Here is a 20,645-nt window from a genome sequence, read left to right as displayed (position 1 = left end):
TCAGGTCTGAACAATTCAGTGTGCTGCAGCGATGAGAGGGTACAGGAGAAAGACTGGGAATCTGAGCAGGGGCAGTGGGATTACCAAGGGAGCCCATAAAGTGGAAGAAAGTAGGCACATCTCAAAATGACTGTTACTAGGTTATAATACTTTCTGAACTCCACTCTCAGAAACATCAAAGCATGTGATGACAAAAAATAGAACCCTGTCACTCCACTCAAGACAGAACACAGCATAGCTACCAAAATGACCCTAGTACTGCCATCTACAAACCTTGTGTGAGACTCAATTTGGGATAACAGAAAAATCTTGAAATTGACACTTTTGTCATCAAAAGGCATAAAAAAAACTGAAGAACAAATGCCAGAAATAAAGCCTAAGTGTGAAACAGCATTATACCTATAAGTAAAGGCAATGAATGTAACACACACTTTTAAGAGGTCAGAAGTATACTCAAGAGATCAAACATAAGAATTCATAGTTAAAAAAAGGAGCTGATATGAAATTTATTCATTAGGCAAAATTTTCAGTTAAAATATAGTCAAGAATCTCCCAGTTTTAGAGAAAGAATTAGATGCTCAAACGGGGAATGATACCCAAATAGACAGGAGCAGAGAACATCTAGATGTCAGCAACACAAAGCAAAGAAATGGTACTAAAAGCTGTAAGAGAAAAATATCATCTACCATACAGAGTGAGAGACACAAAATAAAATGTGTCTTCACCAACAATCCAAAAGAAAAAAAGGACATGATAATAAATACCTTGTTTTGAAATCAGATAATAAATTATTATACCTAGAAAAAACACCTATTGAAATATGATAATTTCAAGAAAAGTACAAGTTAAAAGTACGACAACACATCCAACGCTGATGAGAAATTACTGATTAGGATGCACAGAAGGATGGCAATATTATGATGGATAAAATACAGTCCACATAAATAAGGAAAAAAAGGAGAATGGGATATAAGCCAATTATGTCCAATATAGCAAAAAAATTAAATAAAATCTTAAATTACTTTGAGGAGAAATAAACAGCTACAACTAACCAAATAGAACATCCAACTATAGAATCATGAGCAATAACAAATATATCTCAATTTTAATACTCAATACAAATGGCCCTAATTCATCAATTAAAAGGTAAAAGCTAATTTAAAAGTATTATCCAACTATCTGTTTGGTGTGTGTATGTTTCTAACAAGATATACATCTGGGAAATATATCCCAAAATTATCAAAGGCAGAATGAATGTCAGACTACCAAAGATAAGCTACAAACAAGCTAATATAGCAATTCTTACACTTCATACTAAAACTAATCAGAAGAAAGAAAGTAGAACGTAAAGGCTAAGAAAAAGAACATTCATCAAGAGGATGCAATTACTGTAAATATTTATGCACTCTGGAAAAATTTCATAAAGCAAATACTCAAATAAATAAAATACTGCATAGGTTCAAGAACAATAATCATTAGTCTTTGTAACCCTCAATCTCATCTGTAGATAGGTTCTTCAAATTAAAAATCAATGAAGGAACCTCACAGGTAAACTAAGTCATGGATCAACTATTACTAACATTATCCACAGTACTCAATTCTAATGAGGAGAACATACATTCTTCTCACTAACTCCCAGAATAGCCTTTAAAACTGACTATTATAGATCAGCAAACAAGATTTAACATATGAACAAACATACAAGCAAATTAAGAGACAAAACATAAATGAAATAATTTTCACAATGTTATCAGATTTCATGGAACACAAATAAAAACTACACATATATATATATGTTTATATATACATTTATGTATATTTATACTACATTTATATATATATATATAAACTTTAAAATATTTATAAATGCTTAGAGACTGAACAATATGCTTCTGAGCTAAGAGTTTCCAAAAAACCTAGACAATAATGAGGGCTCTAAGAGAGAGATACACGGATCTAATCTACATGGGTAGTAGAAACTAACAAGATCTCCTAAGTAAATTGAGAGCATGGGGACCGTGGGAGAGGGTTGAAGGAGAGGGGATAAGAAGGAAGAGGTACAGAGAAAAATGTAGAACTCAATAAAATCAATAAAAAGGATTAGTCATTGAAGAAAATGACAAATTAAGATGCTCCTAGAGTCAAAATGAAGAGCACAAAAGTTCAGAGTTTCTGAGACATGGCTTAGGCAATTATAAGAAGAGCTGAGAGTTGCAAGTTACATTTAAAAAGTCAAAGAGAAATGAAATAAATAAGCTAACGGTGTACCTTAAATATCTAGAAAAGTAAGACTATATGAAAAGAATAAAAATATTGATTTTTGCAGGCAGAAGCAAATCATAAAAACGCTGGCAAAAAATAAATAAGTAAAGATTAAAACATTAATAAATAGAATTAATCAATGATAATTTGGTTCTCTGAAAACGAAAATAGATTGAACAAGAGAAAAAAAGGGTCTAAATTTATAAAACTATTACCAAAAGTTGAATTGTCAAAACACACTCCAACAAAATACATAAGATTATAATTGAATATTTTAAAGCATGATATTAAAACAGACTTGATGTATTAGTAGAAACTGGAAAATTTCTAAGCATATATGTGTAAAGAATGCATGAGAATATATAACCAACCCAATCAGACCCATAACAGCAAAGGAATTAAATTAGTAAATAAAATCCTTCCAATAAAGAAAAGTTCAGAGCCTTGGAGGTGGGAACAAAGTCTAACAAATAAATTGCAAGCAAGAGGTCCCAAGAGGTTTTGTGCAAGCAAGAAGACCCATGTTTGGATCTTCAGCCTTCACAAATAAATACATGGCATGGCAGTGTGTGCCTATAAAACCAGCACTGAAAAAGTGGAGACAGGTAGATTCTGGAGCCTTACTGACAGCTAGTATAGCCAAAAAGATAAGCTGTGATCAGTAAAAGGACCCTGTTTCAAGGAATAAAACAGAGAAAAGTATACTTGGTTGAGCTCTAACACCTACAGGTAGAAATGATAACACTCACAGAAACGCATGAGTATACCATACACACACACACGTGAACACACACACACACACAAATACAGATACATTTTCTGACCTCAGGTTAAGATAAACAGTTATGATGATAAAAGCAATGTGGTCCTTTCACAGAAACACACATGTAGATCAATGGAAAGTATTCAAAATCCCATGATACACCAATGCTGCCATGTAAAACTAAATTATATTAAAATGCCAACAACTTGTGCTCTAAATAAGATAACCTATCTAATAAAGTGTGCCATAAAACTGGATATCCACCTATAAAGAAAGGGAATACACAAATATCAATCTAAACTGGAGCAAAGAACACAAGGAGATATCATGCAATAAAAGGGGAAGGAGGAAATTAACTCAAATGAAATATGTATTCAAATTCTATATAGAATTATTTTATTTTTAAAGATTGTGTATATGTGTATGTAATTATGTGACCTTAAAGTGAAAATTAAAAGGCACTGGTAATACTAGTTATTTTGATCTTTGTTAAGCAATATGCTTAGTGTCAATTACTATTACTAATTTTGCAAACTGACTTTGATGGAATGAATAAATGTCTTTGATTTTGTTGAATCATTTTTAAATTTAATTCACGATGATTTTTACTACATCAAAATTATCAAGCTTTATTTAACTCATACATTTCACACACTAGGAAAAGGCAAGTGATTTGCACACATGATTTGCATACATCTTATGGTCAAGAATTTACCGAGAGAGGATGGTATGCAGGTCCCTCCATTCTGACAGTAATTGCTGCAATGGTTGACTTCACATCGTCCTCCTGAGTAACTGGGCCAGCAGAGGCACCTCAGATCCCCCTTCTCATTTAAGATGCACCTCCCTCCATTTTCACAAGTCAGTTTGCAGGAGTCATCTATGTATAAGAAGAAATATACAGACAAGCATTTTGGTCAGGTAAATCTAAAGTAATCTAAGGAAACACATATATTTAAATATAATAATTTATTTTTTTCACAAAATAGAGCAAATTTGAAATTTGAAAGGTTGCCATGAACACGCCCAAAAATTACATTTCCCAACAAATAGTAGGAGGCAGTATGGGAAGAACTATGTCCATATTCTCAAATATTGTCACTAAATGTTGGTCTACATTTAAAGAGGAATATGCTATAGAAATTTGCTTTGGTATGAGTCTTGGTTTATTAATACAAATTTTAGGTCACTTTTGTTATATGAATATTTCTGCTATTTATTAAGGTACTGTGTTTGTGCAGCTCATTTGAAAATGTAATAAATAAGCCTGGCGGTGGTGGCGCACACCTTTAATCCCAGCACTCGGGAGGCAGAGGCAGGCGGATCTCTGTGAGTTCGAGGCCAGCTGGGCTACAATAGCTAGTTCCAGGACAGGAACCAAAAAAAAAAAAAAAAAGTACGGAGAAACACTGTCTCGAAAAACCTAAAATAAATAAATAAATAAATAAATATGTCATAATTAAGAAATATATGTTAACAGATAATCATTTATAATAGTCAAGCTTTAGTCATGTTAGTTATATTTTCTAGATGTACAGAGATGTATTTCAGATGGATAGGCAGTCTTCAAATCTTTCAAAGACTACAGAATATGGCATTTAAAATGTTTAAGAACTTAGGCCTTTTCGTGACAGTGAGACACTTCTGCTCCTGGCAGCATCAATTACTTCAAGTACATGATGGACATCAAAGAGGTTTCTCATGTTTGTTTGCAATTTGGTCAAGAAACTGCTCTTCCATGTACTTCTTGATGGTATGGTGTGTGAACTGGACATGTAGGTCCCACAGATAAATGGCTGTTAAACTTTCCTAAAGGTAAGACCATCCTTCATGGTTCCTGCTTCCTGAAAGAGTCTGCCAGACATTCTGCAAGGCACAGAAAAAAGTGACTGACAAACTGCCAATATAGGTAGGACTGTCTTTGAAATTTACATCTTCATGGAAATGTTTGCCATATACAATGGGCCTGTAGGATGTAGATAAGATGGATATTCCAACAATACAGAAGAACTTTGGGTGACTGTCCAGGCAGTGAAATGTCTCTGTCTGGATTAGAACTTTGGAAGTTGCTTACAATGCACCTCCTGTTTACTTAGGTAATATTATATCTTGCTTGATACCTGTTTTATTATATGTAATTTTACTATGTTGAAGTTAAAACTTTCTTTTTTATTTAAACAGAAAAGGGGAGGTGATCTGGGATTCTACTCTGTATGCCATGATTACCATTGATTAATAAAGAACTGTTTTGAGACTATGGCATGGCAGAACAGAACTATGTGGGGAAAGCTAGGCTATATGCTATGAGAAAGGAGGCTGAGTGGGGGAAGCCATGAAGCCGCAGCCAGAGACAGACATGCTGGAAATTTGCTGGTAGGCCACGAGCCTTGTGGTAAAATATAAAATATTGGAAATGGGTTAATACTAGATAGAAGAGCAAGCTAGCACTACACTTAAGTGATTGGCCAAGCAGTGATTTAAATACTATGGTTTCTTTGGGATTATTTCAGGAGTCTGGGAAGCTAGGAAATGAACAAGCAGCATCCTTTCTACACAGGATGGTACTTCTGAACTCTTACTTCACAGAAGAAACTGCCAGACATTCTACAGGACACAGAAGAAAGCAACTGTTGAACTTTTCTAGTACAAGTTAGAACAGATCTTCAAATTTACTGCCTTACTTTAAAGTCTCCCAGATATTATGAGCCTATAGGCTGAAGATGGATGTCCCAATGTTAAAAACAAACTTTGGGTGACTATCCAGGTAGCGAGAAGTCTGTGTCAGTTCTTGAACTCTGTAAGTTACTTATATTGCACTTCCTGTTTTCTTATGCAATATTATATTAGTCTGGGTTCCTTGTTGGAGTTCAAGACAAATAATTATATTTGTAGCTTTCCTTAGCTATTGTAAAAGATAAATTATATACAAAACTTTAGATTCACAAAGATAAGATAGATGATAGTGTATTATCTTTAATTTTGCCTAATACAAATAGTCTAAGTATTTCAACTCTAATTCTTGCTTGTTAATTTTTTATAAGTTATTTTATCATTTTAAAGTTTAAAACTTCCTTTTTATTTAGATAGAAAAAGGGAGATGATATGGGATATCCTTGTATATATGTTGCTTTTATTGGTTAATGAAAAAAGCTGTTTTGACCAATGGCTTAGCAAAGTAAAGCCAGGTGGGGAACACAAAAAGATAAAGAGAGAGAGTAGGTGGAGTCAAGGAGATGCCATGTAGAAGCTGAAGAACAATGATGCCAAAAACTTACCTGTAAGTCACATCCCCGTGGCAATACACAGATTAATAGAAATGTATTAATATAAGTTGTAAGAGCAAGCTAGAAAAACCTGAGCTATCAGCCAAACAGTGTTGTAATTAATATAGTTTCTTTGTAATTGTTCAGGTCTGGAGGACTAGGAAATAGAAATGCATACTCTATTTACATATAAACAAAGTGTATCTGTGTAATTCAGAACCTGCAAGGAAAAGATTGAGTATCTGACAGGATAAGGTTTGAGGGAAAGAATAACAGGAAACAAAGCTTTGAAAACAGAAAGATGGAATGGGGCAAACACTGCCTTTTGGTCTTTTGCCCAGATATGAATCCTTTGAGGAGGATCAAAAGCTTGAGAATAAATATGCTGGAAGATTTGTAACTGAAAACAGTGTGACAGGTAGGATGTTGCTGAATTTTGCAGATTGGGTAAGACAAGGCTGACTTTAATAGAGCAAAATATGATGGACAAGAGCGAGAGAATTCTGAAGGGGCCATGAAGTGAAACCAGTGATATAGGAAGAGATAAAAAGTTAGGGTGAATCACCTCTGAGCATATTAAATTACTGACCTCAGTTGAACTTGAGGTTCTCTACAGTGTGCTTACTATGAGGAGATTAAGAACAGTTTGAATATTGACATTGGAAATATGCTTGCTTAATTTATAGTTTCTCAAAATTTGTCTAACTTCTGAGGAAAAAAGAAACTAAAAGGGATTCTGAATAAGAACACTAGAGTTAAACATTTTAGATACTTTAAGAAGATGAATTCCCAACTGTAGAGAGTGTATGTGAATGATATAGACATCCAAACTCTGCATTATAGAGAATGAACATTACAATATTATTATTCATTAGGAACTAACAACTTAAAAATGGGATAGAAAATTGATGAAATAGAGCCTGAGTTAAACATGCAGAACTAGCATTAATATTTCTGTATTTATTATTCAGTTTTTTTGAGACAGTGTTTCTCTGTAGCTTTGGAGCCTGTCCTGGAACTAACTCTTGTAGATCAGGCTGGCCTTGAACTCTCAGAGATCTGTCTGCCTGTGACTCCGAAGTGCTAGGATTAAAGGCATGGGCCACCACTGCCCAGCAATATTTCGGTATTTAAACAGAAGGCCTTACTTAGCAATAACTAAATAATACTAATACTCAGAAGCCAACTTCAGCAGTTATAATCAACTTTGGAAAAGAACAGGTAAAATATTCTGCCAAAAGTTTGCAATTTCTCATACAAGTCTTAAAAATAGTGTGCGTTCATCTTTTGACAATAGCAGATTGAAGAAGTAACTGACATGTGAAGAGTTAAGGAATGGGGCTGTACTAAACATCAGTACCAGGAAAACATGACTGATTTTAGCTACATTAAAAAACAAAACAACCAAAAAATAACCCTGAGATTTCTTATTTATACTCATAAAACATTGTTCTATTTAGACAGAGAGACCCGTTTAAATACTTAAGTGGAAATAGAACAAAGGCAGTTCCTGTGTAGCGATTGCTTGTTGACGTGTAGGTGGGAGGCTAGTGAGATAAGGCATTTTCACCTGAAATGATAGTTGACCTTTAAGAAACTCAGTTTCTGGGTGGTTGATTATACCACACTCCCACACAGTGCAGTTCCTTGACCTCACCAGTGGTGAAATTTGAAAATACTTAATTTCCCCAGCCCAGCTGAGAACACAGTCCTCTAGCTGCAGGGAATCAACAAAGCATCTGGGTCATTATGTAGCAGTAACAGAATGTGTTTGGTAACTGGAGTTAGCATGACAGTGTTAACACCAGGCATGATCCACAGCTCTCTATTAAAAACTTTGAAAACTGGCTACTCACAAACCATTTCTCCAATTTTCTTCCTGAGAGTTTGAATATATCAGGGTGTTCTCTATATAACCTAATTCAATGTCCTCTCAGAGTTTCTTCCTTCTTCAGTTTAAATGTTTTATTCAAAAGTCATATAATATAAGAACTTCAAAGTGATCCTCAAAATTAAGTCATCTGAGTCCTAATAAGAGCTGAAGTATACCCCTGCTATAAGACCCATGGCTGCTCAGATAAAGACCACTCATTAGTATACATCATTCATCTTTCCATCTTTTAATTTCTTGGGGTTTACATATTCAGTTTTTAAAATATGTATGTTAAAAAATACAAAAATGTGATTGACTTAGGCAGCGTTTATGCAAAGTATTTAAACTGAGTGCAACCCACAACCCACAGTGGAAACCAAGGAACTAGAGGTCTGGGGATGGAGAGGGCAAACGAGGATAAAGACATGATACTGAGGTGAGCAGTGAATTCTAACAGAGGCGTGCACAGTAAGTAAGAAATCCTGCTGGGAAGAAATTCTAAATTTACCTCTTATTTCAAAATGCTTGCTGCGATCCAAAAGTGCTTTGGAGCATGCTGTTTTTTCACTGTGACATAAAATTTGGTAAGGATAGTGTTTTCTTTTAATAGAATTGTTCCAGTAATGACTAACACCTTAAGTTTAGAAGAGTTTTATCTACTGGGTATCCAGGAGAAAACTTTTTCTTCTTTACCTTCTCATCTTCCTGTTTGGTTCATATCTCACCTTTTAAAAAAATGCTGCTTTCTGACATAGTCATTACTCTTTCTAAATTCATACTTCAAAAATATAAGCTATGTAAAGAAATATTTTCACCTTCACTTCTATGTAAATCCTTAGTTTCTAAATTAATGCTATGCTTTGTTTATAAAAGTTGATATATGTATTGGTATTATTCTTACTATTAATAATATTTAATGTAAAATATCATATTATATGAATAGATTAAGGTAATTTCTAGTGTATCCTGTATTTTTACAAATTAGTATTCTACATACATGAACTAATCAAAGGTATCAAAAATAAATAAATTAAAAGAATAAATAAATTCTGCCCTGAAATTTAAACGTATAGAGGAAACTCATTCTCAAAATCTTATCTATAAAACAAGAGGTATAAAATAACATATTTAGATTCTGAGAGTAACTTCTCAATTCATGATCCATTAAGCACATGTTGAATGTACAGTTTTCTGTTGAAGGCAGGCAGATAGAGAATCTTCTGTCAAGAGGACTGATTTTACAAACATTCAAAAGTCATTGATATCAACGCAGATTAATTGATGGAGAAAGTAATACTGCTTAGTACCAAAGCTCATATAAATTCATCCCCACTGTTCACAGAATAATACAGCTGACTGTTTATAAAATAAGAGAGAATACCCACCTAATAGGCTGTCATCATTGCAGGTTCCATTAATCATATATTTTCCTTCTGGGCAGACACAAGTGGCCCCAGAAGGATTCAGCAAGCAGAGGAAATCACATGACAAATTCAAACAAGGATTGGGTACTGATGGAAACAAAATGAAGAAAAACAGAGATGTGTGAGAGAAAAGTTGAAATAAGTTTCAAAAGCATAAACTTCAGCAAGCTGAAATGATGAATTACCAATATGAAAAAGAAATCAAAGCAATTTTTACTGAGGCTATTGCATTTTAATGCTGACACTCTATAAGCAAGGAAAAATCATTACAAAATACCTTCTTTGAGAAGGAATTTGCCCATTCTACAAAGGATGTGATTGTACATCTATACATTTATCATTAGTTCAGGGGTACTTTTCAATAAAGTTAGTTAACTTTTGGATTGAAAGTAACCCAACTTTCTTTCTGATTCAGTACATGTACAGATATTATTTTATCCTCTTGGCCATTATGAACGATTATCTGGTGATTGCCTTTTCCAGAATATTCAAGACTCAAACTTAGATGGCTTGTCTAAATCAAACATATAAGACAAGAATTTTTCAACTGAGCAGTTTGTTAAATTCTTGCTATTTTAAATATCCAATGGACATCAAAGCATGTAAAGAAAGTAACACAACTTTAGAATTGGGATATCTGAACCTTTTTTGTAACTCACTGTACAGTTTTGAAAGAAACAACTTGTCACTTGTGTGATCACAAAGAATAGAATTCACATGCTTTTTTAAGTTTAAATCGTATTTTTTTAAAAATATGACTGGAAACATATTAAAGTGGTTTCCTACTTACCATGTGAGAGACTGAGCACAAAACTTATCTAAATGATTATATAGCAAGCATCATATGTGATCAGAGGGGATTCATGCTCTTTACTAGATTCTAACCAGATTACAGAAATTTTCTGCTAAAATCTACTGCTCCGTCCTACCATGTTTAAGATAGGAATGCATTAACTTTAGATTACAGATCTAGCAGCATTTAGTTGAGATTGTGAATTAGTCAGAACTATAAGGTGGGATGACGTTCCCAAGTATTAAACATAAACTCAGTATATGTGATTTTTAATAAATGCAGCAGCACCTAAGGAGGTATTTCAGTGATTTATTTCCTGCTAGAATGTGTTTCCAGTGATTTATATAAACATGGCTGTCTTTCCACATACTTGCAAAACTCACATTGAAATGGACACTTTGACTTCCCTTGAAGATTGACAGTAAATTCGGGAAGTATGGCACACACCTTTAACCTCAGCTCTTGGGAGGCAGAGGCAGGCAAATCTCTGAGTTAGTAGACAGCCTGGTCTACAAAGGGAGTTCCAGAACAACCAGGGCTACACAAAGAAACACTGTCTTTAAAAAAGTGACTATAAATAAATATAAATTATTTAATAAACATAACATATGTGTACTTATATTTGAATTTCCAATATACTTGGCTGAGCTTGCAACATAATTTCAATATATCATCTTTAATAACTTCCTTAGAGAATCCTTCCTAGGTTGGAAATTTATGTTTATGTTAAGTGATAAACAACGTATCAGAGAAGATACAACTCTTGGGAGGAGATCTCTATGAACATTCTTGTGGTTGCAGTGGTAATGGTATGTTGATCAATGGTGCTTAACAACAGCACAGAAAAATGGAAATCGATGAATTTTCTTAACTCCAAGGTAGACCAACCTCATAAACTGTATTAATTGTTTTTAAATAGAAATTAATTCCGAGAAAATTCTAAAAAATGCAGCAAAGTGGTTATATTACTTCTGGCAATAGAGGACACTTTTATATATTTGCTGAATTGAAATGTCTGTGGACATTAAAAGCAGACTTAGATAGCCTACTGTCAATATTAACATAGTTACCATAACTACAAATATATTAATTTAAGACATCTCAGGAAAAAAGTTGATAAATTTTACTTACAATTTAGTTGTTTATAGCGATGTGATATCAAAATACTCTTTGTTTTGTCAACATCCAGAGCTAGGACTTCTACTGGGCCATGACCAAATTTTTGTACTCTAAATACACCATTTTTAGGTCCTGCTCCATATATATAATCTTCAAAGACATCAATTCTGTGAGGATGCAGCAAACCTGGAATGTTCAGGAGAAAGGAACTAATGCCAGTGTGAGTTCAATCTAAATGCCTCACACAATCATGACTCAATGACATAGATATATTTTACAATTAATATTTGCTAACACAGGCTGTATATAAATTCAAATGTTAAAAATACCTACATTTATCCAAAATCAAATTACTGGGTTTTTTGTCATCTTCAAACGTAAAAATAGTTTTAATGGTTGCTGTAAGGTGATAAACATGCTACCTAGAACCTATAGAACAAACATCTCTGTCACCCCTTGCTGCTTCTTCAAAGATTATCTGGGGTTATTTTATGCTGGCTGAATAACTGCCTGTGGTATGATGTTGACAAGAAGAAAAACAACTCTCATCTGTAACACAAAGCTGTCTGTTCAGAAAATCCTCATTCATTAACTTATTAGTTGAATTCTATCATCTGAATTAGTGGATTTTCATTTAATTACAAGATGATTTAAAAAAATAGAAATGGTTATTGTGGCATATGCGTGTATTGTCAGCACTCAGGAGGCTCAAACATAAACAAGAGTTTAAGGCCACCATGAGCTACAGAATGATGCACTGTCAAACAACAACAACAAAGATTACTGTCTTTTGTTTTAGAAAAGGGATATAGAGGATTTGGAATGATAAAGAAGCAGTTAAGACCATTTGTTGCTTCTGCAGAGGACCCAAGTTCAATTCCCAACATACCTAGTGACTCATAAACATCTGTAATTCTACTTTCAAAAGATCTGACTCCCCTCATATGACCTCTAATGATATCAGACATGGATATGATACACATTTATACCTATAGATAAAGATATCCATGTACATAAAATAAATAAATCTTACAAAATAATAAATATTTTTTCAACTTCTCCCTTTCTTTTCAACACTATACCAGGTTAACATAAAAGTAAGAGAAGATTTGGTAAATTCCTAAGAATGGAAACTGAACAAACAAACCAAGGAAGCAATGACAATAGCAATAAAACACTGTTTAAACAGAGATACCACAGAATTTTCATTCAATTATTTTTCAACTTCCTCATTTTTAATACAAAAACCATATGAAGTGAAGTTATATTTAGTGAACGTAGTAATAAAATTCTTAACGTTTTAAGTTTGCATTGTACTTGTGGTAAATTACAGAAAGAGAAATGAAGGGAAAAGAAAAGAAGATAGAACAAAATTACTTGTCAGTCAGGTAAAGAGTGCGTTAGGCAATCAATAGGAACCTGAAAATGGGAAAAACAGGTGGAAGATGGGTAGAGAAGCAGAGAGAAAAATGGACCCAGTTGTGGAACACAGAAGATCTTGCACTCTTAGTGGGAGGAGTACTCTTTGCTCCCCCTCTTTTCACTTGGACTAATAACTATGCTCAAGATGAAAGACTCATAATAATATGTTTCCTGCTGCCTGCCCATCACCACAATTTTGAAAAAGTTAATGTTGACTGGCATTATTCATAAACAACTTATAGAATGAAATAAATCCTGAGCATTGACAACCAGCACCTATACTTGTGCAAGTTGAGGAGCTCTCTGCCATGGCCTCTTCAGTATACCAATGGGATTGGACATTTTAATTAATAGAAACACTGCAATTTGAAAGAATTAGGGAAATCCAGATTGCAGAATGTCTATGCTTCTTTGTCTGTGTCATGAACTAATATTGCCAGTAAAAAAGTGCTCTGCAAACCTTGCTTGCTGCTGACAGAGACCACTGGACTTGAACCATCATAGAGGACACTGCCAATGATGGAGAGCTCAAAGTCAGCCCAGTAGATGCGTTCACCGAAGTGATCAACCGTCAGACCTGAAAACCAATATGCAGGTACAAGTCATACAAAGATACTGAGGTTACTTACAGTTCAGTTTCTATTTTAATGTTTAATCACGATTGTTAATCTCTTTAAGAATCATAAAAATCATTCATTGCATATCACAGTAATGTAGGAACTAGGTAAAAATGAATTCTTTACCTCTACCCCTGAAAACGTGCATTCAGATCAGATAGCATTCATTTAATACCAGATTAGAACAATCTTAACCCAGCATGTAAGATCACCTTAATCATCCTTTTCATACTTACTGAGTTCTTAATTATAGCTAGTTTATTATAATTTTACATACTATTTTAGGTTTTATCTTGAGTTATGGAAGTTCTCTGTGCAACAATGACTTAAACTTAGTGTAACCATCTTTCTTTCAATTTCCTTTACGAAGCTCTAGAATCCACAGTCTAAATATTCAGGGACATTAGATAAAACAAAGCCATTAAGAACTGATCTGAACTGCTGGTGGGATGGCTCAGTGGTAAAGAGGACTGACTAAACCTCCAGAGGACCCGAATTCAATCCCCAGTACCAACATGGCATCTCACATCTGTTTCTAACTCTAACTCGCATAGACATAGATGCAGGCAAAATACCAATGCAAATAAATTAAAAAAAAAACAACTTATCTGAGTGGGGGAGGCATTCATATGAATGCTTCAGCTTAAAGCAACTAAAGACTGATAATCAGAATAAGAGACAAGGAGCACTAAAGTCCCTATTTAGAGTTGTGGTGTCACTTGGTATTTTTCATCTTACAGGTCTCTTCTAAGATTGCTAATCCTTATTTTCATAGTCATTCTATGCTAGTAACCAACAAAGCACTAAAGCAATAATTCATTAAAAGGCTACTTCCATTTCTCTGTTGTTCATTTCATAAATATGATTGAGATTATGACACATCTTCTCTCAAAAAAGCGTATACTCTATGTTAAAATGTAAAGTTACTCAAGGATGGAAAAGTAATAACATCTATGGTGCATAATTTCTTGAATAAATCTTTATTATTGCAGATGCTTAATTTGTGTGGTATTAAATATTGAGCATTTACACAGAATGCATTATGCACCTTGAAAGAACATTATAATTAAAATGTGGATAGCAGATTAATACCATGGAGTGTTGGTACACCTCTAGGTGAAGATCCACTAAATTATAGGCATTTGGGGGGTAGAGTGGAAAAGAAAATAGTTGGCTTAAAAGCAATTTGTGAGAAACTTTTCAATTTGTTATGTAGTTCTAGTTGAGATAAAATTTAACTAACAATAGAAATGTACTCATCTTTAAGTAAAATAAGATGAACTCTGCCCAGTGAGACTCTGAAAAATGGTGTAATGTAAGTTAAAGTGTAGACTGTGCTTTGTAGCTTGCTGCTTGAGCTGTCTCTGCTTCTGTTTAATTCTGAGAAAAACGAACTCTAAAATAATCCAGTTTCCTGCTGTTGACATTAGGGTCAAGCCTTGGTGAAGAAAAGCAAAAGACTTGCCTTGCTCCTTTGTGAATTTAGTAAAATGAGCAGTTAAACAAAACTTGCCCCCCATTTAATTAGCTTTCTATTTCTAGATTACATTTGCTTATTATGGAAAAGAGTAAACCCATGGTTTATTATGTTTATTACAAATTTATTATGAGTACACTTGACCGTACCAACCTTTGTCAAGTAGTAAACTATTGACTGGGACTATACAAAATTAGAAATTGTAGAATAAAAAACAAAGATTTCTAGATAAGTAGAATTTATATTACAAAAAGAAATCCATACATCAAAGATTGTGCTTTTTCTTAAGCCCTTTAGTTAAAACAGTCTTTTAAATATAAATGATATTAAAAGAATGCTCACTTTTCTTTTTTTTAATATTTATTTATTATGTATACAATATTCTGTCTGTGTGTACGTCTGCAGGTCAGAAGAGGGCACCAGACCTTCTTACTGATGGTTGTGAGCCACCATGTGGTTGCTGGGAATTGAACTCAGGACCTTTGGAAGAGCAGGCGATGCTCTTAACCACGGAGGCATCTCTCCAGCCCTCACTTTTCTTATAGTAGCAGTGAAAGTCAAGTTTATATGGAATAACAAGTACCTGTCTCCCTCTAAAATATCTCCTCTTTTTTTTTTTAATAAACTGTCAATAACAACAACAAAAAAGTATAGGCACAGTAGAAAGTTTTTCTATATAAACTGAAAATGACAAATATATTGTGTGAAATTAGTAGGAGTAAGGAAAATTTAAAATAAAATGCTGCATTTTGAAACTGGTCTTTTATTTTCTTAATTTCAAACACTATTACATCATTTCCCCGTACACTTTCATTTCTTCAATCCTTCTCATTTCCTTCTCTTAACACTTGCTCCTTCTCATATACACGGTTACTTTGTCCTTGTTGATTTATATATATGATATATACATATATATTTAACACATGTTAGTACATAAATATATAGATACAATGTTCTGTGTTTAGCATTTAGTGTTGCTTCTATGATATGACTCCATAGCTGACCACTTTTTATTTGAAAATCATCCTAGAGAAGACTCGCTCTTTCACCCTCAGTATTTCCTAATTTTCTGGAGATTTCTATCTATGGGTATAGCCCCTCACATTTTCCTTATCTTCATTATCATGCCTATTGGCGTTGTCCTTATTCAGGTTAATCAGGGATAACATAATGCTACATTGCAAAGGTCATGACTGATACAGACAGCAGCACAATAGGCTTTAATGAGTCAGAGTTTTTGTCTGAACATATTATTGTCTATGATACCTCGGTTACCATTACATTTTAGGGATTTTAAAATGTTTTTAACCCTTATATTTTCAAAGAGCCTTAATTAATAAATGATTTCACTATCAACAGTAGCACCCTAATATAAAACTATAATAAAAGACCACAAACCACTGATTCATCTTCCACTATGCACATAATATATGGGAGTTGTATGCTTATATAAATATATACACTGAGATACTTCTGCATAGAAATATTTTTTCTGCTTTTGCATTCCCAATATTTTTTAATTCTTTTTGACAATTTTATCTCCATTTTCTTGGTATGCATAAATACCCACTGTGAATCCAAATTTAACATCACATTAAAATGTATAATTATCATAAAGTTTCTTTGTATCCATTCTAATAATTTTGTTCTTTATTTTGTAGTGTTATAGAAATATTACCTTTTTAATATCTATTCACAGTTAAGCATATGATTGACATACAATAATTTAGTTATTGCATATTTTTCAAAGGGTATAGATAATATCAACTAGATGAACAGTTTGAATAGCCATGATTATGTATCTGTCTATTTATATGATTTATGTAATCTCTGCTAACCAAATTGAAACAGCAAGTTCCAGGTTCAGTGAAAGACAGTCTTAAGTACTAGCAAATATGTACTTCTGTAATCTTAATTTATATGTTTTGATAAATATTTAATTATTTGGATTCCATGCTACATTAATGATACTTTCCCTGCACACTTAAGACTAAAGCCTCATACATATGTTAATGACCACGCTAGTAAAAAAGGATGCATTAATGAGAAGCAAAAGAGTCCTAAAACTCTCTTCACTTCATATAATTAGAGAATTTTTATTGCTGAATACAAAGTCTTTGGTAAATGAAGCAAGCAATTACAAGAGGTCCAAGAGCCATTACATCATTTTTTTTTTTATTCCCTCTGCAACTGCCTCAATTTGGGGAAGATAGAAGCAACACAGATTCTATTCTTCAAAGGATATGGTACACAAATCAATCTCATATAATCTTACCTAAGATCCTTCCAAAGGTAGAATTCAAAACTGTCCCTATTCTGACATGTCATTCATTACTCAAAACACATACATAGGCACCTTTTTCTTCTCATGTAATGATGATGTATTTATGCTGTACAGGCGTATGGCTGAAAGGGAAGCAGCTCATACCCCTGCTGTGGAGGTGAATACTTGTCATTCTCTACTCACTGCCTAAATATGAAAACTGGTCATGCTTCTTCTAATGTTGACTACAGTACTAGGTTAAAAAATAAGATGGTGTATTTCTTTAAAGAGACTTAGATGCCTTTCAATTGATTAAAACCTTAAATTTGTAGGTGTCCATTTGTTCATTAAACACCTACCTCTGCCTGGCAGTGGTGGTGCACGCCTTTAATCCCAGCTCTCGGGAGGCAGAGGCAAGTGATTCTCTGTGAGTTCGAGGCCATATTACTACAAATGGCGCCCCGACGTGATGGACTAAACCCACTTAAAAAACCTGAGAAGGCTTAAAAATAAGGGAGAGAGAATTTAACAAAGATTTTTGCTGTTTGTTGGTGGCGTGCTGTAGAGAGATTTCCTGATTCGGCAACAGCAGCAGAAAAAACACTGTGTCATGATTTCCTGGGGCTGTGCCTCCACTGCGATCTCTGTCTGGCTCCTGCGGGAGACAGAGCTTTTGAATAGAGCATTTGGAGTAAAGTGCTATGATTTGTTTGATGGCAACTAGACTCCCTGTGTTCTCGGGTCTGCTCTGCTTGTTAGAGGCGAGCAAGCGCTCTCATCTAAGAGAGGCTTCCTGACGCAGCTTTAGCTGCAAAGCTTGCAGCTCTTTTAAGAGGTCCTGCCACGAAACATTTAAACAGTGTTGACGAAAAGCTGAACACATGCTTTTCGGTTTTCAGCCATAGCAGGAAAAAAGTTGCGCCGTTTAAAAATGCCAGCTTTCTGGGCTGTCCTGCCAGGGCAAACTGACTCTTTTACGCAGGCGGCTCCTGCGGTTTGCAAGCACAGGCTGCTGAAGCTCCCTTGCTGGCAGGGACCTTGAAATGCCATAGAGTTGTGGCAGTAAATATGGCTACAGCCAGTACCTCAGCCATGAGACTGGAAAACTAAGGAATGGACTGGATCTAGCTGGCAAAGCCATGGCTTTAGTCTTACTGAGATTGCTTGGTAAATTAAAGACTCATGTGGTCAGAAAAAGAGATATTCAAAGACAAAGAAAATTTCTAAATGTTTTACAGTGTGTTCAAAATATATGCAAGCTAAAAGTTAAAAGTTCTTAAAAGTAAAAAATGAAAGAGAGTTGTTGGGTGTGGTAGTACACACCTTTAATCCCAACACTTGGGAGGCAGAGGGAGTTTGACCTCTGTGACTTCAAGATGTGGTAGCACAGGCCTTTAATCCCAGTGTCTAGAAGGCAGAGACAAACAGATCTCTGTCAGTTCAAGGTGCAGTAGCGTACACCTTAATCCCAATGCCTGTGAGGCAGAGACCGGCAGATCTCTGAGAGTTCAAGGACAGCCTGGTCCACAGAGTTATTCCAGGTCAATGATATACAGAGAATATAAAATAGAAGTAAAAAGAAACGAAATAGAGGGTAAAACAAAGCTGTACAAAGATGGAAAATAAACAGAGAATTTTGATACTGTATGCTATTATGCTCTCTTTGAATTATTTGAATGCTGAGGAAAGAGCAAAAGCTACCGAAAGATATTTGTTTATAAATGCTGCTGAACTAATCCAACATAGATATTTTGATACCTTGACTTTGAAATTTGGATCTAAGGACATGATGCTTTGGAAAGGAGTTTCTTATTTTGTTTTCACAGAGGATGAGACCCTGTTCATTTCTTCTATTCCGATTTGGTATGATGGACCACGCCCTCCTGAAGGGTTGGTGTGAACACCTTCAGAAAATTGCTTCGCTCAACTGCCAACTGAGATGAAGCTAGCACACAGGTTATACCATGAAAGACCTAATTAACGATGCCCCCATTCAGCGGGAAGCAGTTTGGAGAGAAATAACTGCGTCCATATTCCCAAAAAATGTTTATAAATGTTCTTTTACATTTAAAGGGGGATATGATATAGCTATGAATAATTTGCATTAGTATAGATTTTGCTTTATTGATAGAGATTTATAGTCAATTTTGTTATATGTATATGTATTTCTGATATTGATTAAGGTATTGTGATTGTGTAGTTCATTTAAATATGTACTGTATAATTAAGAAATATAGGTTGTCAATGGATAATCATTGATAATAGTAAAGCTTGTAGTCATGTTAGTTAGATTTTCCAGATATATAGAGATATATTTTAGATAGACATTCTTCATGTCTTTCAAAGATTACAGAATAGGACATTTAATGTTTTAATAACTGAGGACTTTTCATGACAATGAGACACTCTGCTCCTGGCAGCACCAATGTACGTCAAGAGGAAGATGGGCATCAAAGAATCTCGTTATGGAGTTTGATAGCCATTTGGGCAAGAAACTGCTCTTGCCTGGACTATTGCATAAACTGGACACAGAGAACCCGCAGAGAGAGGACTACTGAACTTGCCTAAGGTGAGATGATCTTTCGGGGTTCCTGATTCATGAAAGAGTCTGCGAGACATTCTGCAGGACACAACAGATAGTGACTGAACTGACTTTGAATTTTCCTGCTTTATGGAAATGTCTGCTGGATACCATGGGCCTGAAGGCTGAAAATGGATGCCCCAACGGTACAGAGGAACTTTGGTTGACTGTCCAGGCAGCGAGATGTCTCTGTCATTTCTCTAGTTTTAAAAGTTGCTTTTTTCTTGTTTGCTTAGGTAGTATTGTATCTTTCTGAAGTCTTTGATGAAGTTAAGAATAGTTATAGTTATAGTTTTCCTTAGTTATGATAAAGATTATTGTAACTTTTACTTGATAACTGTTTCATTATATGTAATTTTGCTATGTTAAAGTTAAAGCCTTTTTTTTTTTTTGCTTAAACCGAAAAAGGGGAAATGATGGAGGAAGGTCATTGGTTAAATAAAAAGAAACTGCTTAGCCCTCATTGGTTAGAAGATAGGTGGGAGGAGTAAACAGAACAGAACGCTGGGAGGAAGAGGAAGTGAGCTCAGACTCCACAGCTCTCCTCTCGGGAGCAGACGCCTCAGAGAGGTGCCATGCTCCGCTCTCCCGGGCTGAGGCAAGCGATGAAGCAAGCCGCCAGGTTATACATGCTGAATCTTTCCCTGTAAGACCGGTGCTTACAGATTATTAGAGATGGGTTGATCGGGATGTGAGAATTAGCCTGTAAGGGCTAGAGCTAAAGGGCCAAGCATTGTTTAAATGAATACAGTTTGTGTGTTGTTATTTCGGGCATAAGCTAGCCAGGC

The 20,645-nt window shown here is 34.6% G+C and overlaps 1 protein-coding gene across 1 annotated transcript in view; it reads right to left on the bottom strand.

Annotated features, from left to right (window-relative positions):
• The window catches only part of Lrp1b (LDL receptor related protein 1B), a 1,777,071-nt gene that overhangs the window by 51,936 nt on the left and 1,704,490 nt on the right, over positions 1-20,645 (bottom strand). The window contains exons 80-83 of the mRNA XM_041674488.1: positions 13,380-13,496; positions 11,510-11,683; positions 9,547-9,672; positions 3,741-3,905 (exon numbers count right to left, since the gene is read on the bottom strand). Of these exons, the coding sequence (XP_041530422.1) occupies positions 3,741-3,905; positions 9,547-9,672; positions 11,510-11,683; positions 13,380-13,496 (582 nt within the window). The remainder of the gene's footprint in view (positions 1-3,740; positions 3,906-9,546; positions 9,673-11,509; positions 11,684-13,379; positions 13,497-20,645) is intronic.

The sequence above is a fragment of the Microtus oregoni genome, unplaced genomic scaffold, assembly GCF_018167655.1.
Source record: "Microtus oregoni isolate MIOR12 unplaced genomic scaffold, Mior012 000025F_ref0000491, whole genome shotgun sequence".
NCBI lineage: Eukaryota > Metazoa > Chordata > Mammalia > Rodentia > Cricetidae > Microtus > Microtus oregoni.
Note: the sequence above shows the minus strand (reverse complement) of the source record. Positions and strands in the feature narration are given on the sequence as shown.